Below are 16,781 nucleotides of genomic sequence, written 5' to 3'. Positions count from 1 at the left end.
GCCATATAAGGCTTTAAAGGTAATGACCAACACTTTGTACTGGACCCGGTATATAATCAGCAGCCAGTGCAGTTCACGTAGCCCCGGCCATATATGTTCCCGTTTCGGGAGTCCCAACAACAGCCTAGCCGCCGCCTTCTGCAGTCTCCGGGTCCGGCACAGAGGTAGCCCCAAGTAGAGGGCATTACGGTAGTCTAGTCTTGAGGTGACCGTTGCATGGATCACTGTTGCGAGGTCCCGGCGCTCAAGGAAAGGGGCCAACTGCCTTGCCCGCTTCAGATGGAAGAATGCTGACTTGGCGGTGGCTGCTATCTGGGCCTCCATCGATAATGTAGGCTCCAGTAAAACACCCAGGCTCTTTACCTGGTGCGCTGCTTTCAATGGCGCACCATCGAAGGCCGGGAGAGCTATTTCCCTTCCCGGAGCGCCGCGACCCACGCATAGGACCTCTGTCTTCGCTGGGTTCAGCTTCAGCCCACTCAGCCTGAGCCATGTCGCAACAGCCTGTAAGGCCCGGTCGAGATTCCCTGGAGCGGGGTTGGGCCAGCCATCCATTAGTAGATAGAGCTGGGTGTCATCTGCATATTGATGGCAACCCAGCCCAAACCGCCGGGCAATCTGGGCAAGGGGGCGCATATAGATGTAGAACAACATCGGGGAGAGCACTGCTCCCTGAGGCACCCCACAATCCAGTGTGCGCCTCCGGGACCGCTCACCCCCAATAGCCACCCTTTGTCCCCGACCTAGGAGAAAGGAGGAAAGCCATTGCAAGGCCGACCCCTCAACCCCAATGTCGGCGAGGCGGCGCGTCAGTAGCCGATGGTCGACTGTATCAAATGCAGCCGACAGATCTAACAACATCAGCACCGCAACGCCGCCTCGATCCAGTTGCCGTTGGAGGTCATCTATCAAGGCGACCAGCACCGTCTCCGTCCCATGGCCCGGCTGGAAGCCAGAGTGACATGGGTCTAGGACAGAAGCGTCATCCAGAAACCTCTGTAGCTGCAGCGCCACGGCCCTCTCAATAATTTTACCTAAGAACGGTAAATTAGACACCGGACGGTAGTTCGCCAATTCGGCCGGGTCTGCTGTAGCTTTTTTCAAGAGAGGGTGGACCAAAGCCTCTTTCAGAGGTGTTGGAAAATGCCCCTCTAGGAGGGATCTGTTTATGATGTCCCGTAAAGGACATCTAAGTTCCCCTTGGCAAGATTTAATCAGCCAGGAGGGGCAAGGGTCCAGATCGCATGATGCTTCCTAGATAGCCAGAACTAGATTTCTATCATGCTAGAATCTAAGATCCATACTGGGTATGTCATTAGAATCTATGCAGGATTTGCCTTCCACAGATCAGAAGAAAATGTGAAAAGTTAAAATTTGTATGTGTATCTATCTGTTGCTGTGATGCTTTTCTCTGCCTGTTAGCCTGCCAGCCACTGGAACGGTGGCAATATCAGTGGGATCTTGGCTCAGCACCGTGAGGCTCCTCGGCAAGACCCTCACAGGTTCAGTTCCTATGCCGCTTTCCTTTCCAAAACACTAGCTATGGCCGAGCCCTGTCTTATGACTCAAGTGCTCTGCAGTTCAAGGGACTGAGCACAATAAACTCAGCATTTCAGTTCCTGGAAAGAGTTTTCCCTAACTGGGGAGGGGGGAGAGAGGCCAATCATCTTCAGTGGTCATCCAGCCCAGCAGACTCTAGGAAAAGGCAAGAGATAAAACAACTCAAAAAAACCTTGCTCCTGGAAGGGATGCTTTCAAGTTGCACCAGGCATGTGTGTGCTGTGGAGAACAGCAATGCTGTGTGCAAGGTGGCTTGGCTGCAGCTCGAGTTGTGTTAGTCAGAAAGAGCTTTAGGATGTCAGGCCCAAGGAGGAAAGCCTCAGAAGGAGAAGTCACTTTCAAAACTAGCCAGAATTTAACGTGGGATATAGAATACCTTGGGCTCTCCTCCCCACCACCCCATCACACACACAAGTCCTGTTGTTGTATCTATCAAACAAACAAACAGAGGAAGATCTAGTTAGGAAGCTTTTCAGGCAGTGAGGAAGCTTTTCAGGCAGTGATTTAAAATAGTGGGGGAAACTCTGCTTACTTTTTCCTGGTACAATGCTTGGGTTCCCACCCATCCCCCTCGTAGACCAAAAAGGACTACAGCTGAGGTCAAGGTTGCCAAGTACAATTCAAGAAATATCTGGGGACTTTGGGGGTGGAGCCAGGAGACATTGAGGTGGAGCCAGAAGCAAGGTTGTGACAAGCATAATTGAACTCCAAAGGAAGTTCTGGCCATCACATTTAAAGGAACCGCACATCTTTTAAATGCCTTCCCTCTATTGGAAATAATGAAGGATAGGGGTACCTTCTTTTAGGGCTCATAGAATTGGACCCCCTGATCAAATCTTTTTGAAACTTGGAGGATATTTTGGGGAGAGGCACCAGATGCTATACTGAAAATTTGGTGGCTTTACCTCAAACAACAGCCCTCCAGAGCCCCAGATACCCACAGATCAATTCTCCATTATACCCTATGGGAATCGGTCTCCATAGGGAATAATGGAGTGCCCAGCAGACATTTCCCTCCCCCCCACTTTCTGATGACCCTGAAGCGGGGGGAGGGCCTCCAACCCAGGAGATCGCCTTCCCCCACCTAGGGATTGGCAACCCTAGCGGAGGTAGGGTTGCCAGATCTCTCCTGGCCACCAGTGGGGGATGGGGGGGTAAGCTTTGCCAAATCCAGGTTGGGAAATTCCTGGATATTTGGGGGTGGAGCCTGAAGAGAACTGGGACCTCACCGGGGTACAATGACATAGAGCCCGCCCTTTGAAGCATCCATTTTCTCCAGGGGTACTGACCTCCGTAGTCTGGAAATCAGCTGTAATTCTGGGGGGTCCCCAGGTCCTACCTGGAGGCTGGCATCCCTATCACAGATTCACATGGTACATACTGATTACTTTATCCTAAGATTAAGCAAATGAGCACCAAAGGGACAACTGAATGGAGCAGTTTTGCATGCCTGCTTCCCAGGGCCTTCTTCCCAGTGGAAAAATACCAGTGCCTTGGATGTACAATTGGTTTGATTTGCAGGAGGCTGCCGAAGGAGCTTTGGCAGGCCCCGCACAGCTACCTGAGTGTTATTTTTTTCGTGATTAGCTGCCAAGAAAGTTTCTCAAAGAGCAGCTTGTTCCGCAGTGTTTACTGTCTGACCGCTGGCCCCAGCCCATAAAACCATGTCCGTAACTTGCCTGGAAGCTACTTCCTAGCAAACTGAGCCACATTGGCTAAAGTGTGGCAAGGAAGATGCTGCCAATCTGAATCCTTCACAAAGGGCAAAAGCACATTCCAACACATTTCATATAGTCCATACCTGTGGATTTATCTTCAACAGAGGTGTCATCTGAAAGGACTACAAATCCCAGCATACAACATTCCATTAAGCTGTGGAGTTTTGTGAGCAAAAGTTCTACATAAGCTACTGGCATTAGATTGGGAGTGAGCGATTTGGCTACTGCATACGTTAGTTTGCTTTGGGGCCATTTTTCTTGAGTTAAGACAAAAATGTGTGAGCTGGAGGCTATAAAACTGTGAGCTATCTCACACTAACTCAGTTTAGAAGGAACACTGCTGGCAACCGTCAAAAAGGATGAGTCAACTTCATGGCGATAGGGTTTGCCAGACTCCAGTTGGCTTGAGATCTCCCAGAATTATAACTGAGATCACCAGGCTACAGAGATCAGTTCTCCTGGAGAAAATGGCAACTTTGAAAATACACGGAAAATGGAATTGAGAAAACCATAAAAGAAAAAGAGAGAGAGAAGGGAATATATGTTGATTTTCATCTACAACTGGTACAGCTTAATTTCCTATTCCCTCTCTCTACAAATACATTTTAAAAGTCCTCTGTTTTATCTTTGTTGCTCATCATCTTATTCTTCAAACCCAACTTCCCAGTTCCATTTTCTGTGTATTTTCTTTTTTTTATTTAAATAAGGAGAATTCTTTCATATGGAAAGAGCTAATACAATCACATATCTGAAAGATGAAACAATAGAGAACGAAAACAAGAAAAGGAGGATGAGAAACAGTGTTGCCGCCACTGGCCTGGTGATACTGTGATTCAAGGTCCAGTCTGTAGTTTAAGGTTTCCCAGAAAGATATAAACACATTGCATGTTAACATATTTAGTCATCGTCGGCTCTTTCAAATACCTGGTCTACATAAAAAGACAAACGAAGGAAAGGCCAAAAAAAAAAATGTTTTAACTGTACAGGTCGCAAGGTTAAAAAGAAGTACAATATCCTCTTTAGAATCAACAATCGCAATTTATTCAGAACAAGAGAAAAAACTTGCTGCTAAAGTATGCCTTGACATGCCACATGGAGTGCCACATTGCCATTGCAATTCCCACCTACCAACTAGGTGGTTACAACTCAAAGAAGCCACTGGAACAGTCAAGGTAGGGTCACTATTGACAGACAGTGGCCTGAAGGGCCAAAAAGGTAGCTGAACGAAGATCTGCTCTCTCTCGGTAGCCACTTCTTTTAACGTATTTCGTTAAAAATCTTAATAAAAATTCATTAGAGAAAATGGCTGCTTTGTAAGATGAATTCCATGGCATTATACCCTGGTGGTATAATGGCATTATACCCTCTCCTGGAAAATACAAACAAATCTCACAACCACTGGTAACCCAATCCAGAATTATTGGCAATAATAACTAAAAGTGCTCTGGATTGTGCTGCTACAGAGAGAATAAACAGGTTGGGGAAACAAAACTCACAAGCCATCACGTATCTGCCTGTCTCTTGGAGGCTAACTAATGGTCAATGAAAATGGACCTTACTACAGCCTCAAAAGCCTCATTACATTTGAGGGACAAAAAGACAGTAAATGGATTGAGAACCTGAGGGTTCTATCAGTATTTGAACATATGGTATATAGGCAACAATTGCATATGGACTTATTTTTAGATATTTGGAAATTGTTTATAGCAACTTTGGTGTAGATCTGCCATCACTGTTGTTATATTTTTGTCTCTACCTTATGTATATCCTTTTTTTCTGTTTTAAACTTTATTTAGTTGTGGGATTTGAAGTCCCTCCACCTTATTCTTTTTTGTGTGTTTTGTTAAATAAAACAAACAAATATACAAACCCCCCTCCACATATCATCATCAGTGTTCCCTCTAAGCTGAGTTAGTATGAGCTAACTCACAGGTTATTTTTAGCCTCTGGCTTACACCTTTTTGTCTTAGCTGAGGAAAAATGGCCCCAGAGCAAACTAATTGATGCAGTAGCTCACAACTTTAATGCCAGTAGCTCATGAAGCTAAATTTTTGCTCACAAGACTCCACAGTTTAGAAGGAGCATTGATCATCATGCTGACAGAGATGGCCCTGCAAACCTAGGTTGTGAAAGGCATGAAAGATCAAACTCAGCACCTTAAAGCTCTGATCTGGATAGCTCCAGCAAGCCCAATCTCATCAAACCTTGGAAGTTAAGCAGGGCTGACTCTCTAAGTACTTGGATGGGAGACCTCCAAAGGACACCAGGGCTGCAGATGCAGGCAAGCTCGCTACCTCTCTGAAATGTCCAAGCTCCATGAGGGGTCACCAGAAGTCAGCCATGATTTCTGGCATGCATGCACATCCACAAACACTCAACAACAACAAAATCAGTCCCTTAAAATGAACTCCAGAACAAGTGCAGTCATTCTAAAATGAAACTTAACTGTGTCTGTGTCCTGAGCTACGAGACAGCACCCCTTCGCTCCCTGGCTTCAGCCTGTCCGTATTTCAAATCAGAATTTCAGGAGACCTAAAATGCCCAATGAATGATTTGGATCCAAAGGCCCCCAACCAAAAGGGTAGGTAGTCTCCTGTGCAAGCAGCAGTCGTTTCTGACTCTGGGGTGAAATCGCATCATGATGTTTTCACGACGGACTTTTTTTACAGGGTGGTTTGCCATTGCCTTCCCCAGTCATCTACACTTCCCCCCCAGCAAGCTGGGTACTTATTTTACTGACCTTGGAAGGATGGAAGGCTGAGTCACACTTGAGCCGGCTACCTGAACCCAGCTTCTGCTGGGATCGAACTCAGGTCATGAGCAGAGAGTTTGACTGCAGTACTGCAGCTTTACCACTCTGCGCCACGGCGGTCTTGTTAAAACCAAGAGGGACTCCTCTACTTTTGGCACCATTAATAGCAGGCAATATGCAAGAAGTTCCTAGGGCCTCTTACTTCTGCTTCCTGGCTGAGATTCCTAACTCAGTGATCCTGTCTAGAACTGGACCCTTGCTCCAAGTTGCTTCTGACTGAGGCATGCTGGATGGACCAACATAAAACCAATCAAACCGTAATCGCTTCACCTTTCACCCATAGTTGTGGAGAATGCTGAAGGAACCTCACAGAACTACAAATCCCAGAATTCTCTGGGCACAGCTATGACAGTAAAACCTATTACAAAATATTTGGAAACGTTTGTATCCAAGACCTGGGTGACTGCTGAAGGCAAACATTTTTATAAGAAGCCTTAACATACACAGGCCAAGTATTCATCCGTCACTGAGAGGGGGGTGGGGAAAACTTTAAAAAGCCAACAAGTTTTTCTCCCTAACTTCAAACTCACACTGGATGGAATAACTGAAAACAAAGCTGATTCAGGGATTTCTGTCTACAAAGGGATGGTATTACACACAATCTGCTTTGCTTCTCAGGGATGAGGGGCCCTCTTCAAGGGAAAATGGGGACTGAAATAAATCAGGAGCCTATTTGCCATGCGGTACTCCCTGAGTGGGCGGGCAAGGCAGACCGCTTCAAATCAGAACCAGAGAGTTCTCCTACGGGGCTGCTGAAAGGAATCTAGTTAAGGAAGGACACACAAGGCCCAAAAGGAGGACACTGAGGTGCTGTGCAGCACAATCTTAGGAAGGTTTACTCAGAAGTAAGTCCGAGTTAAAAACAACTAAATCCCAGATAATCACACACAGGAATTTAACATCTGAAGGAAAGGGTGGGGGGAAGTGTGCACAGATACAATATCTAGGATCTCTCTCTCTCACACACACACACACAGAGGGAGTGAGTTTGGGCCAAACTATCTGGCAGAAGATCTGAACCTGGCCAAACATGAAGTATGGAGGGTGCCGTTTGGAAAGAGCTAATGAGGAAAGCATGCTTAACTCTTCCTCCTCCTTTCTTCCTTCTGCTTCCTGCGTTTAACTAGTTTGCTCAGTTGGGGCCAGAATAAAAAAATTAGTTTAGAGAGGAAAGGGGGAATCCCCCACCCATGGTCTACCACTATATAAAGAAGACTGACACCCACAGTATCCTGTACTGAGTGTCAGATTCACTGCTATGTTATATGCCAGTGACCCCCAACCTTTTTGGCACCAGGGACCGGCACCAGGGCCAGCAGGGTGGGGGTGCCAAATTCGCCCCCCCCCCCCACGGTGCATCCTCTCTCCTCTATTTTCACAATTTTAAGGCTCGGGAAGGGGTGGTGAAGCACCTCCTGGGCTCTTTAAAGGCCAACCCCCACCCCCCACACACACACCGATCAGCTGATCAGTGGGGGAAAACCATGGCAGCGGCAAACAACCTGCTGAAAAAGTGCCACTGCCCTTGCCTCCTCCCCACTTCCTTCCTGGGCATGGGAAGGAAGTGGGGAAGAGGCAAGGGCAGCCCCGCTTTTTCAGCGGGTGCTTCATGCTGCCGTGGTTTTCCCTGCTGATCATTGGGGGGGGGGCGACCTTTAAAGAGCCCAGGAGGCACTTCACCGCCCCTTCCCGGGCCTTAAAATTGTGAAAATGGAGGGCAGAGGAGACACCATGTGGGGGGGGGGACTGGTGAGGCTGCACAGTGCTGCGGGGGGAGGGGGGAGTGGACAGGGAGTCTGCGCTGCCCAGTTGCTAACAGGCCCAGGAGTTGGGGACCCCTGGTATAAGCTACTCAGGATATATATGTAGCAGAGTGCATGAGGCTTACACACACGGCAGCAGCTTTTTACTGTGCATGTGCTAGCAAAGGTACAAAGTTACACTGAGCCAATTGTCATTCAAACTAGTAAGAGTCCTTTATGAGAGAACTCCATTTCTAAGACAGTACAGGCGAGAGACAGGGATAGAATCTAAAAGGATGCAGATACAGAATATACGTCTTGCATTCATCACTGAGAGTGCAATATTAAATCAGAAAGCAATCCACAGACTATCAGGAAGACTTTGACCATAATCAAACCCATTAAACGTGGGAATTAGGGCTGGGTAGCAGGAGAAGACCTGTAGTGCTTACTGTAGGGAACTCCTGTGAACAAGAATAATTAGAGCAAGACCAGCACAGGTTATCTGCTGAATCAGTCTAATAGTCTATTTTGTTCTGCACCTATTTTCCACAAAGTATACTTGGCATAGAGGTCAAGGCCTTCCCCGTTATTATTGCTCCTTACAGCACTGGTGTGCAGTGGTTTACAGCTCCTGGACATGGAATGTGTGTGTCAGCCTTTTTTATGGTTGTGTTTTAATGGCTTTGTTTTTAATGTTTTAGCTGTGAGCTACCTTTGGAGAGGTGGCCTGTATGTTTTCAAATAAACATTTGAGGTAGTGAGGTCTTTGATATCCAGATGTTACACACAAACACATACACACACACATATGTAAAGGTAGTCCCCTGTGCAAGCACCAGTCGCTTCTGACTCTGGGGTGATGTTGCATCACGACGTTTTCATGACAGACTTTTTACAGGGTGGTTTGCCATTGCCTTCCCCAGTCATCTACACTTTCCCCCCAGCAAGCTGGGTACTCATTTTACTGACCTTGGAAGGATGGAAGGCTGAGTCAACCATGAGCCGGCTACCTGAACCCAGCTTCTGCCAGGATCAAACTCAGGTCGTGAGCAGCGAACAGAGAGTGATACCGCAGCTATACCGCTCTGCCAGTAGCACTGTGCACCAATCCAGAATAAGCACCGTGACAAAACAACAGCTCCTTTTGTCTCTCAGGGAAGGAAAATACCAACAGATATGGGCACAAAAGGTGTCACTCTCGCCAATTGGTGTAACATAAGATAGCAAGGTAGAGGTGTACAGGAGAACAGGATTGAGTATTAGCAGGGAATCAACAGCCACACCATAAAAACTACCTCTATATGCCTTCCCCAACTTTCAGCATGCATTTTTCAAACAGCAGGCTGTATTAGAAACTACTTTTGAAATGGACTTTGTCAAAGTAATTACGGCAATGGATGCTGTTAAAAATATCCCACTGGCTATGCCAAAGCAAAAGAAAGTCAGCATGGTGTAGCAGTTACAAGGTTGGACTAGAGTCTGGGACACCTTGCTTTGAATCCCCACTGGCTGACCTTGGGCTATTCACACACTTTCAGCCAATCAGACTTTACAAGGTTGTGTGAGGATAAAAATGGAGGAAAGAACAATATAAAGTGCTTTGGGCCCCCATTTGAAAAAAAGTGGAGTAAATAAATGAAGTAAATAAACATTCCGCTTAAAAAAGATGTATCTTTCACTGCTCTTTGCACTGTACGTTTTCCACTACTGAAACATGGAATAGCTTGTTCACAAAGTTTATTGGAGCCAATTAGGAAGACTAGCCAAGCAGAAGGCCGGAGAGATGTGCCATTGGAATTTTACTAATTGCCATCAGTTCCAAACAGCACAGTATTTGGAAATAACCATAAATGCTCCAAATCTAAATAGAATTATTCTCAGCTCATGAACCTGAGTCAAACCATTGATGGCTCTAGGGCGGTACTCTAAAGGATCTCAAGTTGACGTCTTTCACTTTACTTGCTATCTGATCCTTTTAACTGAAGATCCTGGGGGCCATTCAGCAAAGCAGGTGCTCTACCACTGAACGGAGCTACACCCCTCATTTCAACATTTGGAAATTGGTAGAAGCCTTCAGATCTGAAGCCTCACTGTCTGGTTTCAATTTGCTAGGAAAAGCTGAGACAGAGGGAAGAGAGTGACTCAACATCAGCAGATATGTGCTTGACAGGCATGCTGTTCAAAGATTTCCCAATATCCCAATGTTTTTGTGCCTCTCCAGACAACCATCGCACCTTCTCGGTGTCTTGGCAAGAGCTTTCCAGTTATATAAAACTCACTCCGCTTGACTAATTTGTAAATGCTGTCTTAACTTTTTCATGGGCTTAGAAATATATTCTGGGCAATAACATTTTCAGAGATGGTCATGAAGTTGGGAACCATATTCATGTCCCAAGTGAAGGAACTGTTGCAGGCTTGCGGTATCAAACACCTGACTACCAAATCTTACCACCTGTAAGCAAATAGTCTAAATCAGGGATGGCCAACGGTAGCTCTCCAGATGTTTTTTTTGCCTACAACTCCCATCAGCCCCAGTCATTGGCCATGATGGCTGGGGCTGATGGGTGTTGTAGGCAAAAAACATCTAGAGAGCTACCACTGGCCACCCCTGCTCTAAATGAAAGGTTCAATGGCACCTTGAACTGCATGCTGAAGACCTATGCTGTGAAACAGCTGGGAGCAGCGACTTCAACATCTGTTTAGATAGGTCCAAGTGGGCAGCTGTGTTTGTATGAAGCTGTAGAACAAAGTGGGAGTTAAATGCACCTTTAAGACCAACAAAGTTTTATTTAGAACATAAGCTTTCGTGTGCTCCAAGCACACTTCATCAGACGAGGAATGATGAAGTGTGTTTGGAGCACACGAAAGCTTATGTTCTGAATAAAACTTTGTTGGTCTTAAAGATGAACTTGACTCCTACTTTGTTCTTCAACATCTGTTGTTTGGTTATTGTGAAGTGCCACAGGAGAGTTCTGGTTTTAGTCCCTTCAAGCTGCTGTTCGGATGTCAGGCAAGAGGCCCTATGGATACCCTTAAAGAAGCATGGATGGGGCAAGAGGACATCAAAAGCAGGGATGTAGTCACCTATCTTCAGGAGCTACAGGAGAACCTGCAGGAACTGAGAGTGGCTGCAGCAGACAACAAGCAAAGAGTCCATGAGAAAAAAAAGAAGACCTGGGATGAAGCCAAAGCCAGAGAGAGAGTCTTCAAGCCAGGAAACCAAGTGCTTGTAAGCCTCAGAGAAAGCACAAGCTAGAAGTAGCTTGGGAAGAACCATTCAGAGTTGAAAACAACGTTTCAAATATAAACTATCTGGTAAATGTACATTTGGAAGGGGGGCAGTGTAAAATGTACCTTGTAAACATGTTAAAGCCTTCACATGATAGAGGTAATCTGGTCCTTATGGCCAGAGAAGGGCAAAAAGAAGAAACTGCATTAAAGGGCCGGGAAAAGATAACCAAAGGTAGCACTGTTAGTGGGGTAAATACGGCACCCAACATGACTTAAGACCAGCAATGGCATATTATGGCTGTCTGAATGGAGTATCAGACCAACTTTTTCAATTTCCCAGGGAGAACCCAGTTACGTCTGTACAACATTGAGACTGAAGATACTAGGCCTATTGCTCTTCCACCTTATAAAGTAACTGGCCCAAATGCCATCAGTACTGAGGACAGGGTTAACATCCCCCAAGTATGGGCAGGGATTCCCCCACTTTTGTGGCTCCTTCCCACTGCTGACCAGCCAGCTAGCAGGGGTAAACCCCACCTGCAAACACCCTGAAACACAATGCAATGACATCACCCAGCAGTGGAGTCATCGTGCCACCAATATCATGTGGCAATGCCCTAGTTTTTGGGCAAAACTCTATGGTGAAATCAGGTTCAAACCCTATTGCCTTCCCCAGTCATCTACTCTTTCTTTCTTTCTCTTTCTCTCTTAGGACAACAGATCTGTGTGATTTAGAGGTTTGAAACAATTGCAAAAACAAACTGAGGATAAGCATGGCACAATGGTTAGAATATTCCACAAAGATCAGGGAGATGTAAATTCAAATCCCATCTCCGCCCCCCAAACCATGAAGCATGGGTGATTCTCGGCCAGTCTCAAAGGACTGTTGTGATGGTAAAATGGAAGGAGAGGAGAACCCTGCCTTGAGCTCCTTACAGAAAGGGCAAGATTAAGACGTGACAGATTGCTACTGCTAAACAAGCACCACCATCACTTTATGATAGTTATCACCCTGTATTTCAAGGCCTTCCAAGTGTTTTCTGCCATGATTCCTTTCTGGGGGTTGTCATCACAATCAGCCTCAGCCTAATTTCCATGTAAAAAGGTAAAGGTAGTCCCCTGTGCAAGCACCAGTCATTTCCAACTCTGGGGTGATGTCACATCACAATGCTTTCACGGCAGACTTTTTACAGGGTGGTTTGCCATTGCCTTCCCGTCTTCCTTCCTTCCTTCCTTCCTTCCTTCCTTCCTTCCTTCCTTCCTTCCTTCCTTCCTTCCTTCCTTCCTTCCTTCCTTCCTTCCCACCCTATCCCAGCAAGCTGGGTACTAATTTTACCGACCTCGGAAGGATGGAAGGCAGAATCAACCTTGAGCCAGCTACCTGAACCCAGCTTCTGCCAGGATTGAACTCAGGTTGTGAGCAGAGAGCTTGGACTGCAGTACTGCAGCTTTACCACTCTGTGCCATGGGGCTCCTGAAAATTTTCATGTAGCTATGACCTTTAGCGCTATTTCACCTTCCAACCAAAATCTACATGAGCCTTTTCCATAATATTACTTCTGTTGTTCTTTGTCCACCTACTTATTTAGGAAGGTCTTATGGTTACACTTCCTCTCTTCCTGCTTCCTTTACTCTTTTCCAGGTTTCTGGGATCAGCCACCCAGTGTTGGGAAGCCACGGTGTATGTCGGACCTCCCATTCTGTGTCCCCAACAAATGGCAAAGTTATCCCTTACCTGGATTGACCTGGGCTTTCACAGCACTTGGAATATCCAACAGCACCAGTACAGCTATCAATGCCCAGGCAGGAGTGAGCATCTTGGAACACTTTTACGACTCCGGTACCTACAGTAAGAGCATGGATAAAGAGAAACAGGCTCAGGATACATCATTAAATCTTACACAGTGTTGCTGTGTAGGGTTGCCAATCCCCAGGTGGGGACAGGGGATCCCCCGATTTGGAGCCCCTCCCTCCACTTCCAGGTTATCAGAAATATCTGCTGGGCACTCCATTATTCCCTATGGAGGCCAATTCCTATAGGATATAATGGAGAATTGAACTGCGGGTATCTGTGGATCTAAGGTTGCTGTTTTCTGAGGTAGAGGCACCAAATTTTCAGCACAGCATCCAGTGCCTCCCCCTAAAATACCCGCCAAGTTTCAAAAAGATTGGACCAGGGGACCCAATTCTATGAGCTCCAAAAGAAGATGCCCCTATCCATTATTTCCAATGGAGGAAAGGCATTTAAAAGATGTGCGGTCCCTTTAAATGTGATGGCCAGAACTCCCTTCAGCGTTCAATTATGCTTGTCACACCCTTTCTTCTGGCTCCACCCCCAAAGTCCCCAGATATTTCTTGAACTGGACTTGGCAACCCTATCACTCTGACAGTGAGCAAGGTTGGCTTAAGGGTTTTTGAAAGTTACAACCGTAATTTAGGGACATATTTACACAATTTAGATTGGGGTTACAGCACAGGGGAAGAAGTGGCTTTCTCCCTTCCTGATCTGAAATGGCCTTGGGGAAGCACTATTTGCCCCGGAGAAGGCAGAAGCTCCTTTTCTACCCTCTCTATGGTCCCGATCTGAATTCGACCTTATATCAGCACACTTAAAACCAAACTTTATGTTACATCTCTTAATGAGTTGTGCCAGGGGACAACTCCCATTACATCTAGTCAGACAACAGTTGCTGGGAATTAATTTGCCCCACAGAGACCCAATTCAGATTGGGATGGCAGTAGGGGGAGGGGAAAAGGGGCTTCATCATTCCCCATTCAGTTTTCCCAAACCAAAATGGCCCTGAAAGGTGTTATTTGCTCTGTTATTCATTCTAACAAAGGAGAGGACAGGCTCCTCAGGTTGCACAGTTTCTCCTGATCAGTGTCAGAAGAGAACTGGACTAAGATATGGGAGAGCTGGGTTCGAATCCCAATTCTGCCATGAAGTTTGCTAGGTGATCTTTGTCAGTCACACACTGCCTAACTTACCCACCTCACAGGGCTGTTCTCAGGATAAAATGAAGGAGAGGCAAATGATGAATGCTTTGTGTCCCCATTGGGGGAAAGCGGTGGGGTTAAATGGAGTAACTAACTAAAAAAACCACTTATGGCATATTATAATCCTACTGTGGAAAGGATGAATGGGAAATTGCCAACCAAAATCACTCAGCATGAGTAGCCCATCTCAAATAATTTGTTCTTGATGGATCAGAATCCCAGCAATACCTGGGACCTCTCTCCCAAGGTTGTCTGGTAGCCTGCCTCTGTGTAGTGACCCTGGTATTCTTTGGCGGTCTCCCATCCAAATATCCCACTGAGATCTGACAAGTACAGGGTAGCCCGGGCTATCCAGGTACAAATATTTAAATAAATTAACTAAATGCTACGAAATTGTATTTTTAAAAAACAAAAAGTCACCAATATAGATACCTATAAAGCGTGGAAACGTGAGGCCTTACCACGGATTAAAAAGTTTTAGTTTATGTTTTACTGTTTAAAAAATAGATTTACATTTAAATACATCTTCATCATTCGCTTTTTAAGCTCGCCTAGTGAAATGTAAGAGCCCCATGGCACAGAGTCGTAAAGCTGCAGTACTGCAGTCAGAGCCCTCTGCTCACGACCCGAGTTCAATCCCAGCGAAAGCTGGTTCAGGTAGCCGGCTCCAGGTTGACTCAGCCTTCCATCCTTCAAAGGTCAGTAAAATTAGTACCCAGCTTGCTGGGAGGAAAGTATAAATGACTGGGGAAGGCAATGGCAAAACCACCCCGTAAAAGGTCTGCAGTGTAAACGTTGTGAAAGCAACGTTACCCCAGAGTCGAAAACGACTGATGCTTGCACAGGGGATGACCTTTACCTTTTAGTGGAATGTAGGGTTGCCAGTTTTGCCCTGGGAAATACCTGGAGAGTTTAGAGGTGGAACATGAGGAAGGCAGGGTCTAGGGAGAGCAGAGACTTCAACAGGGTATAATGCCACAAAGTCCACCTTCCACAGCAGCCATTTTCTCCATGTGATAGGTGAACTGATTTCTGTTGCCTGGAAATCGGTTGTAATCTCCAGACACCACTCAGAGACTGGAACCCTAAGTGGAAGGTAACTTAACACTTTAATAAACAAAAGATGACACTATGGCCACCTTCAGTATTTTTTTCATTCCTTATTAAATCAATAACACTGCCAATGAAAATATTGCCTCTGCCCAAGGAAAGATAAATGCCCTTGTGCAGACTCTGCTCCACCGATTAAACAATGAAAGCTTCCACTAATTAAGCAGCCAACTAAATCAGTACATTCTTATTTATTTATTTGGTTCACTTGTATTCTGCCCTTTCCCAGACGGGCTCAGGGCGGATCACATTCAGATAAAAAAAACAATCACATACAATAAAATCAATAAAGCCAATAAATGCAGTTAAAACGATAGCATTACAACAACATTAAATAGCAGGGGCGGGCAGCACATAGTGCAACTTTAGGTGTAATCTTTCAGTGGCCCAAATATAAAGATTCAGATGGTAGATCGCTGTGGGTGGGGGGCAGCCAATGGTATAGGCAACAGAGTAGAGGACACCCGTCTGCCTCAACTAAACGCCTGGCGGAACAGCTCCGTCTTGCAGGCCCTGAGGAAGGGTAACAAATCCAGCAGGGCCCACACCTCCACCGGGAGCTGATTCCATCAGGTTGGGGCCAGGGTCGAAAAGGCCCTGGCCCTAGTCAAGGCAAGTCGGACGTCCTTAGGGCCAGGGATGACCAAAAGGTGTTGGTTGGCCGATCGCAACATCCTTTGGGGCTCATATGGGATACTTCTTCAGGTTCAGCCAAGAGATATCCTAATTCAGGGGTCCGAGGGTCAAGCTATGGGAACAGAAACAAGCTTTCAGAGCTGTTCTGTGGCTCAAAAGGAGCCGTAGAGGTTGACACGGTGTTGATTGCTTCCTGTGATTCATGGATTGAGAATGCAGATTCCTCTGCTGCAAATCCAGGATAATCTGTAAATTATAGTGTGACTCAACAGCAAAAATGTGTTTCATATTCCATTTGTCACACGTCTTGTTTGTGCTCAAAAAATGCTTTAAGTACCAAAATGACATTAAGGACTACCCCTATTTCACAAGGGTTTGTTTTTCTTTTAATGAACCCAGAGATGAAGGTTAATGGCTTTGTTTTTCTTTTTTAAAAAGCTCTGTTCTAACAACCAAGGCAACATCCATGTAGAAAAAAATTACAATGTGTTGTGTAGATGATTCACATATCTGTAACTCTCTGACAACAACAAAAATTAGTTATCATACGGCTAGGATATAGACTACATATTAGTTTACAAACAAAGTGGCACTTACATTACCATGCAGTTACTGATGGAGTGATGTTTCCATTTTGTGGATGCATGGACTCCCCCCAAGAACTAAATGGGGAACCCTCTATGGGCTGCCACAGAAGGGGGAAACTGAAAGGTTCTGTTCTGCAAAGACTGTGGGTGCTGGATGCAAGTTCCTCTCGATACACTGTTCAAGCTTCTAACCCTCTGACTGCAAATCCTCCATAAACTTAGAAATATATTGGCAGTGCTTGAAATCAGTGCATTAAACCTGCTTTTGTTTTAACATTACATTACTATATTTATTGCTGATAATTAAAAAACAAACAGCAAAAAGTCCACAGGGGAAAAGGAACAGCAGGCAGGAAAGAAAATGGCACCAGATATGGGCAGGGGG

The 16,781-nt window shown here is 45.8% G+C and overlaps 1 protein-coding gene across 1 annotated transcript in view; it reads right to left on the bottom strand.

The window, feature by feature from the left end:
- Positions 1-16,781, bottom strand: part of DDR2 (discoidin domain receptor tyrosine kinase 2) — a 61,505-nt gene that overhangs the window by 34,138 nt on the left and 10,586 nt on the right. The window contains exon 2 of the mRNA XM_060232442.1: positions 12,802-12,910. Coding sequence (XP_060088425.1) covers positions 12,802-12,883 — 82 coding nt within the window. The 5' untranslated portion in view covers positions 12,884-12,910. The remainder of the gene's footprint in view (positions 1-12,801; positions 12,911-16,781) is intronic.

Source organism: Heteronotia binoei, chromosome 2 (assembly GCF_032191835.1).
Source record: "Heteronotia binoei isolate CCM8104 ecotype False Entrance Well chromosome 2, APGP_CSIRO_Hbin_v1, whole genome shotgun sequence".
NCBI lineage: Eukaryota > Metazoa > Chordata > Lepidosauria > Squamata > Gekkonidae > Heteronotia > Heteronotia binoei.
The sequence above is the reverse complement of the archived record's forward strand: the minus strand, read 5'-3'. Positions and strand labels throughout refer to the sequence as shown.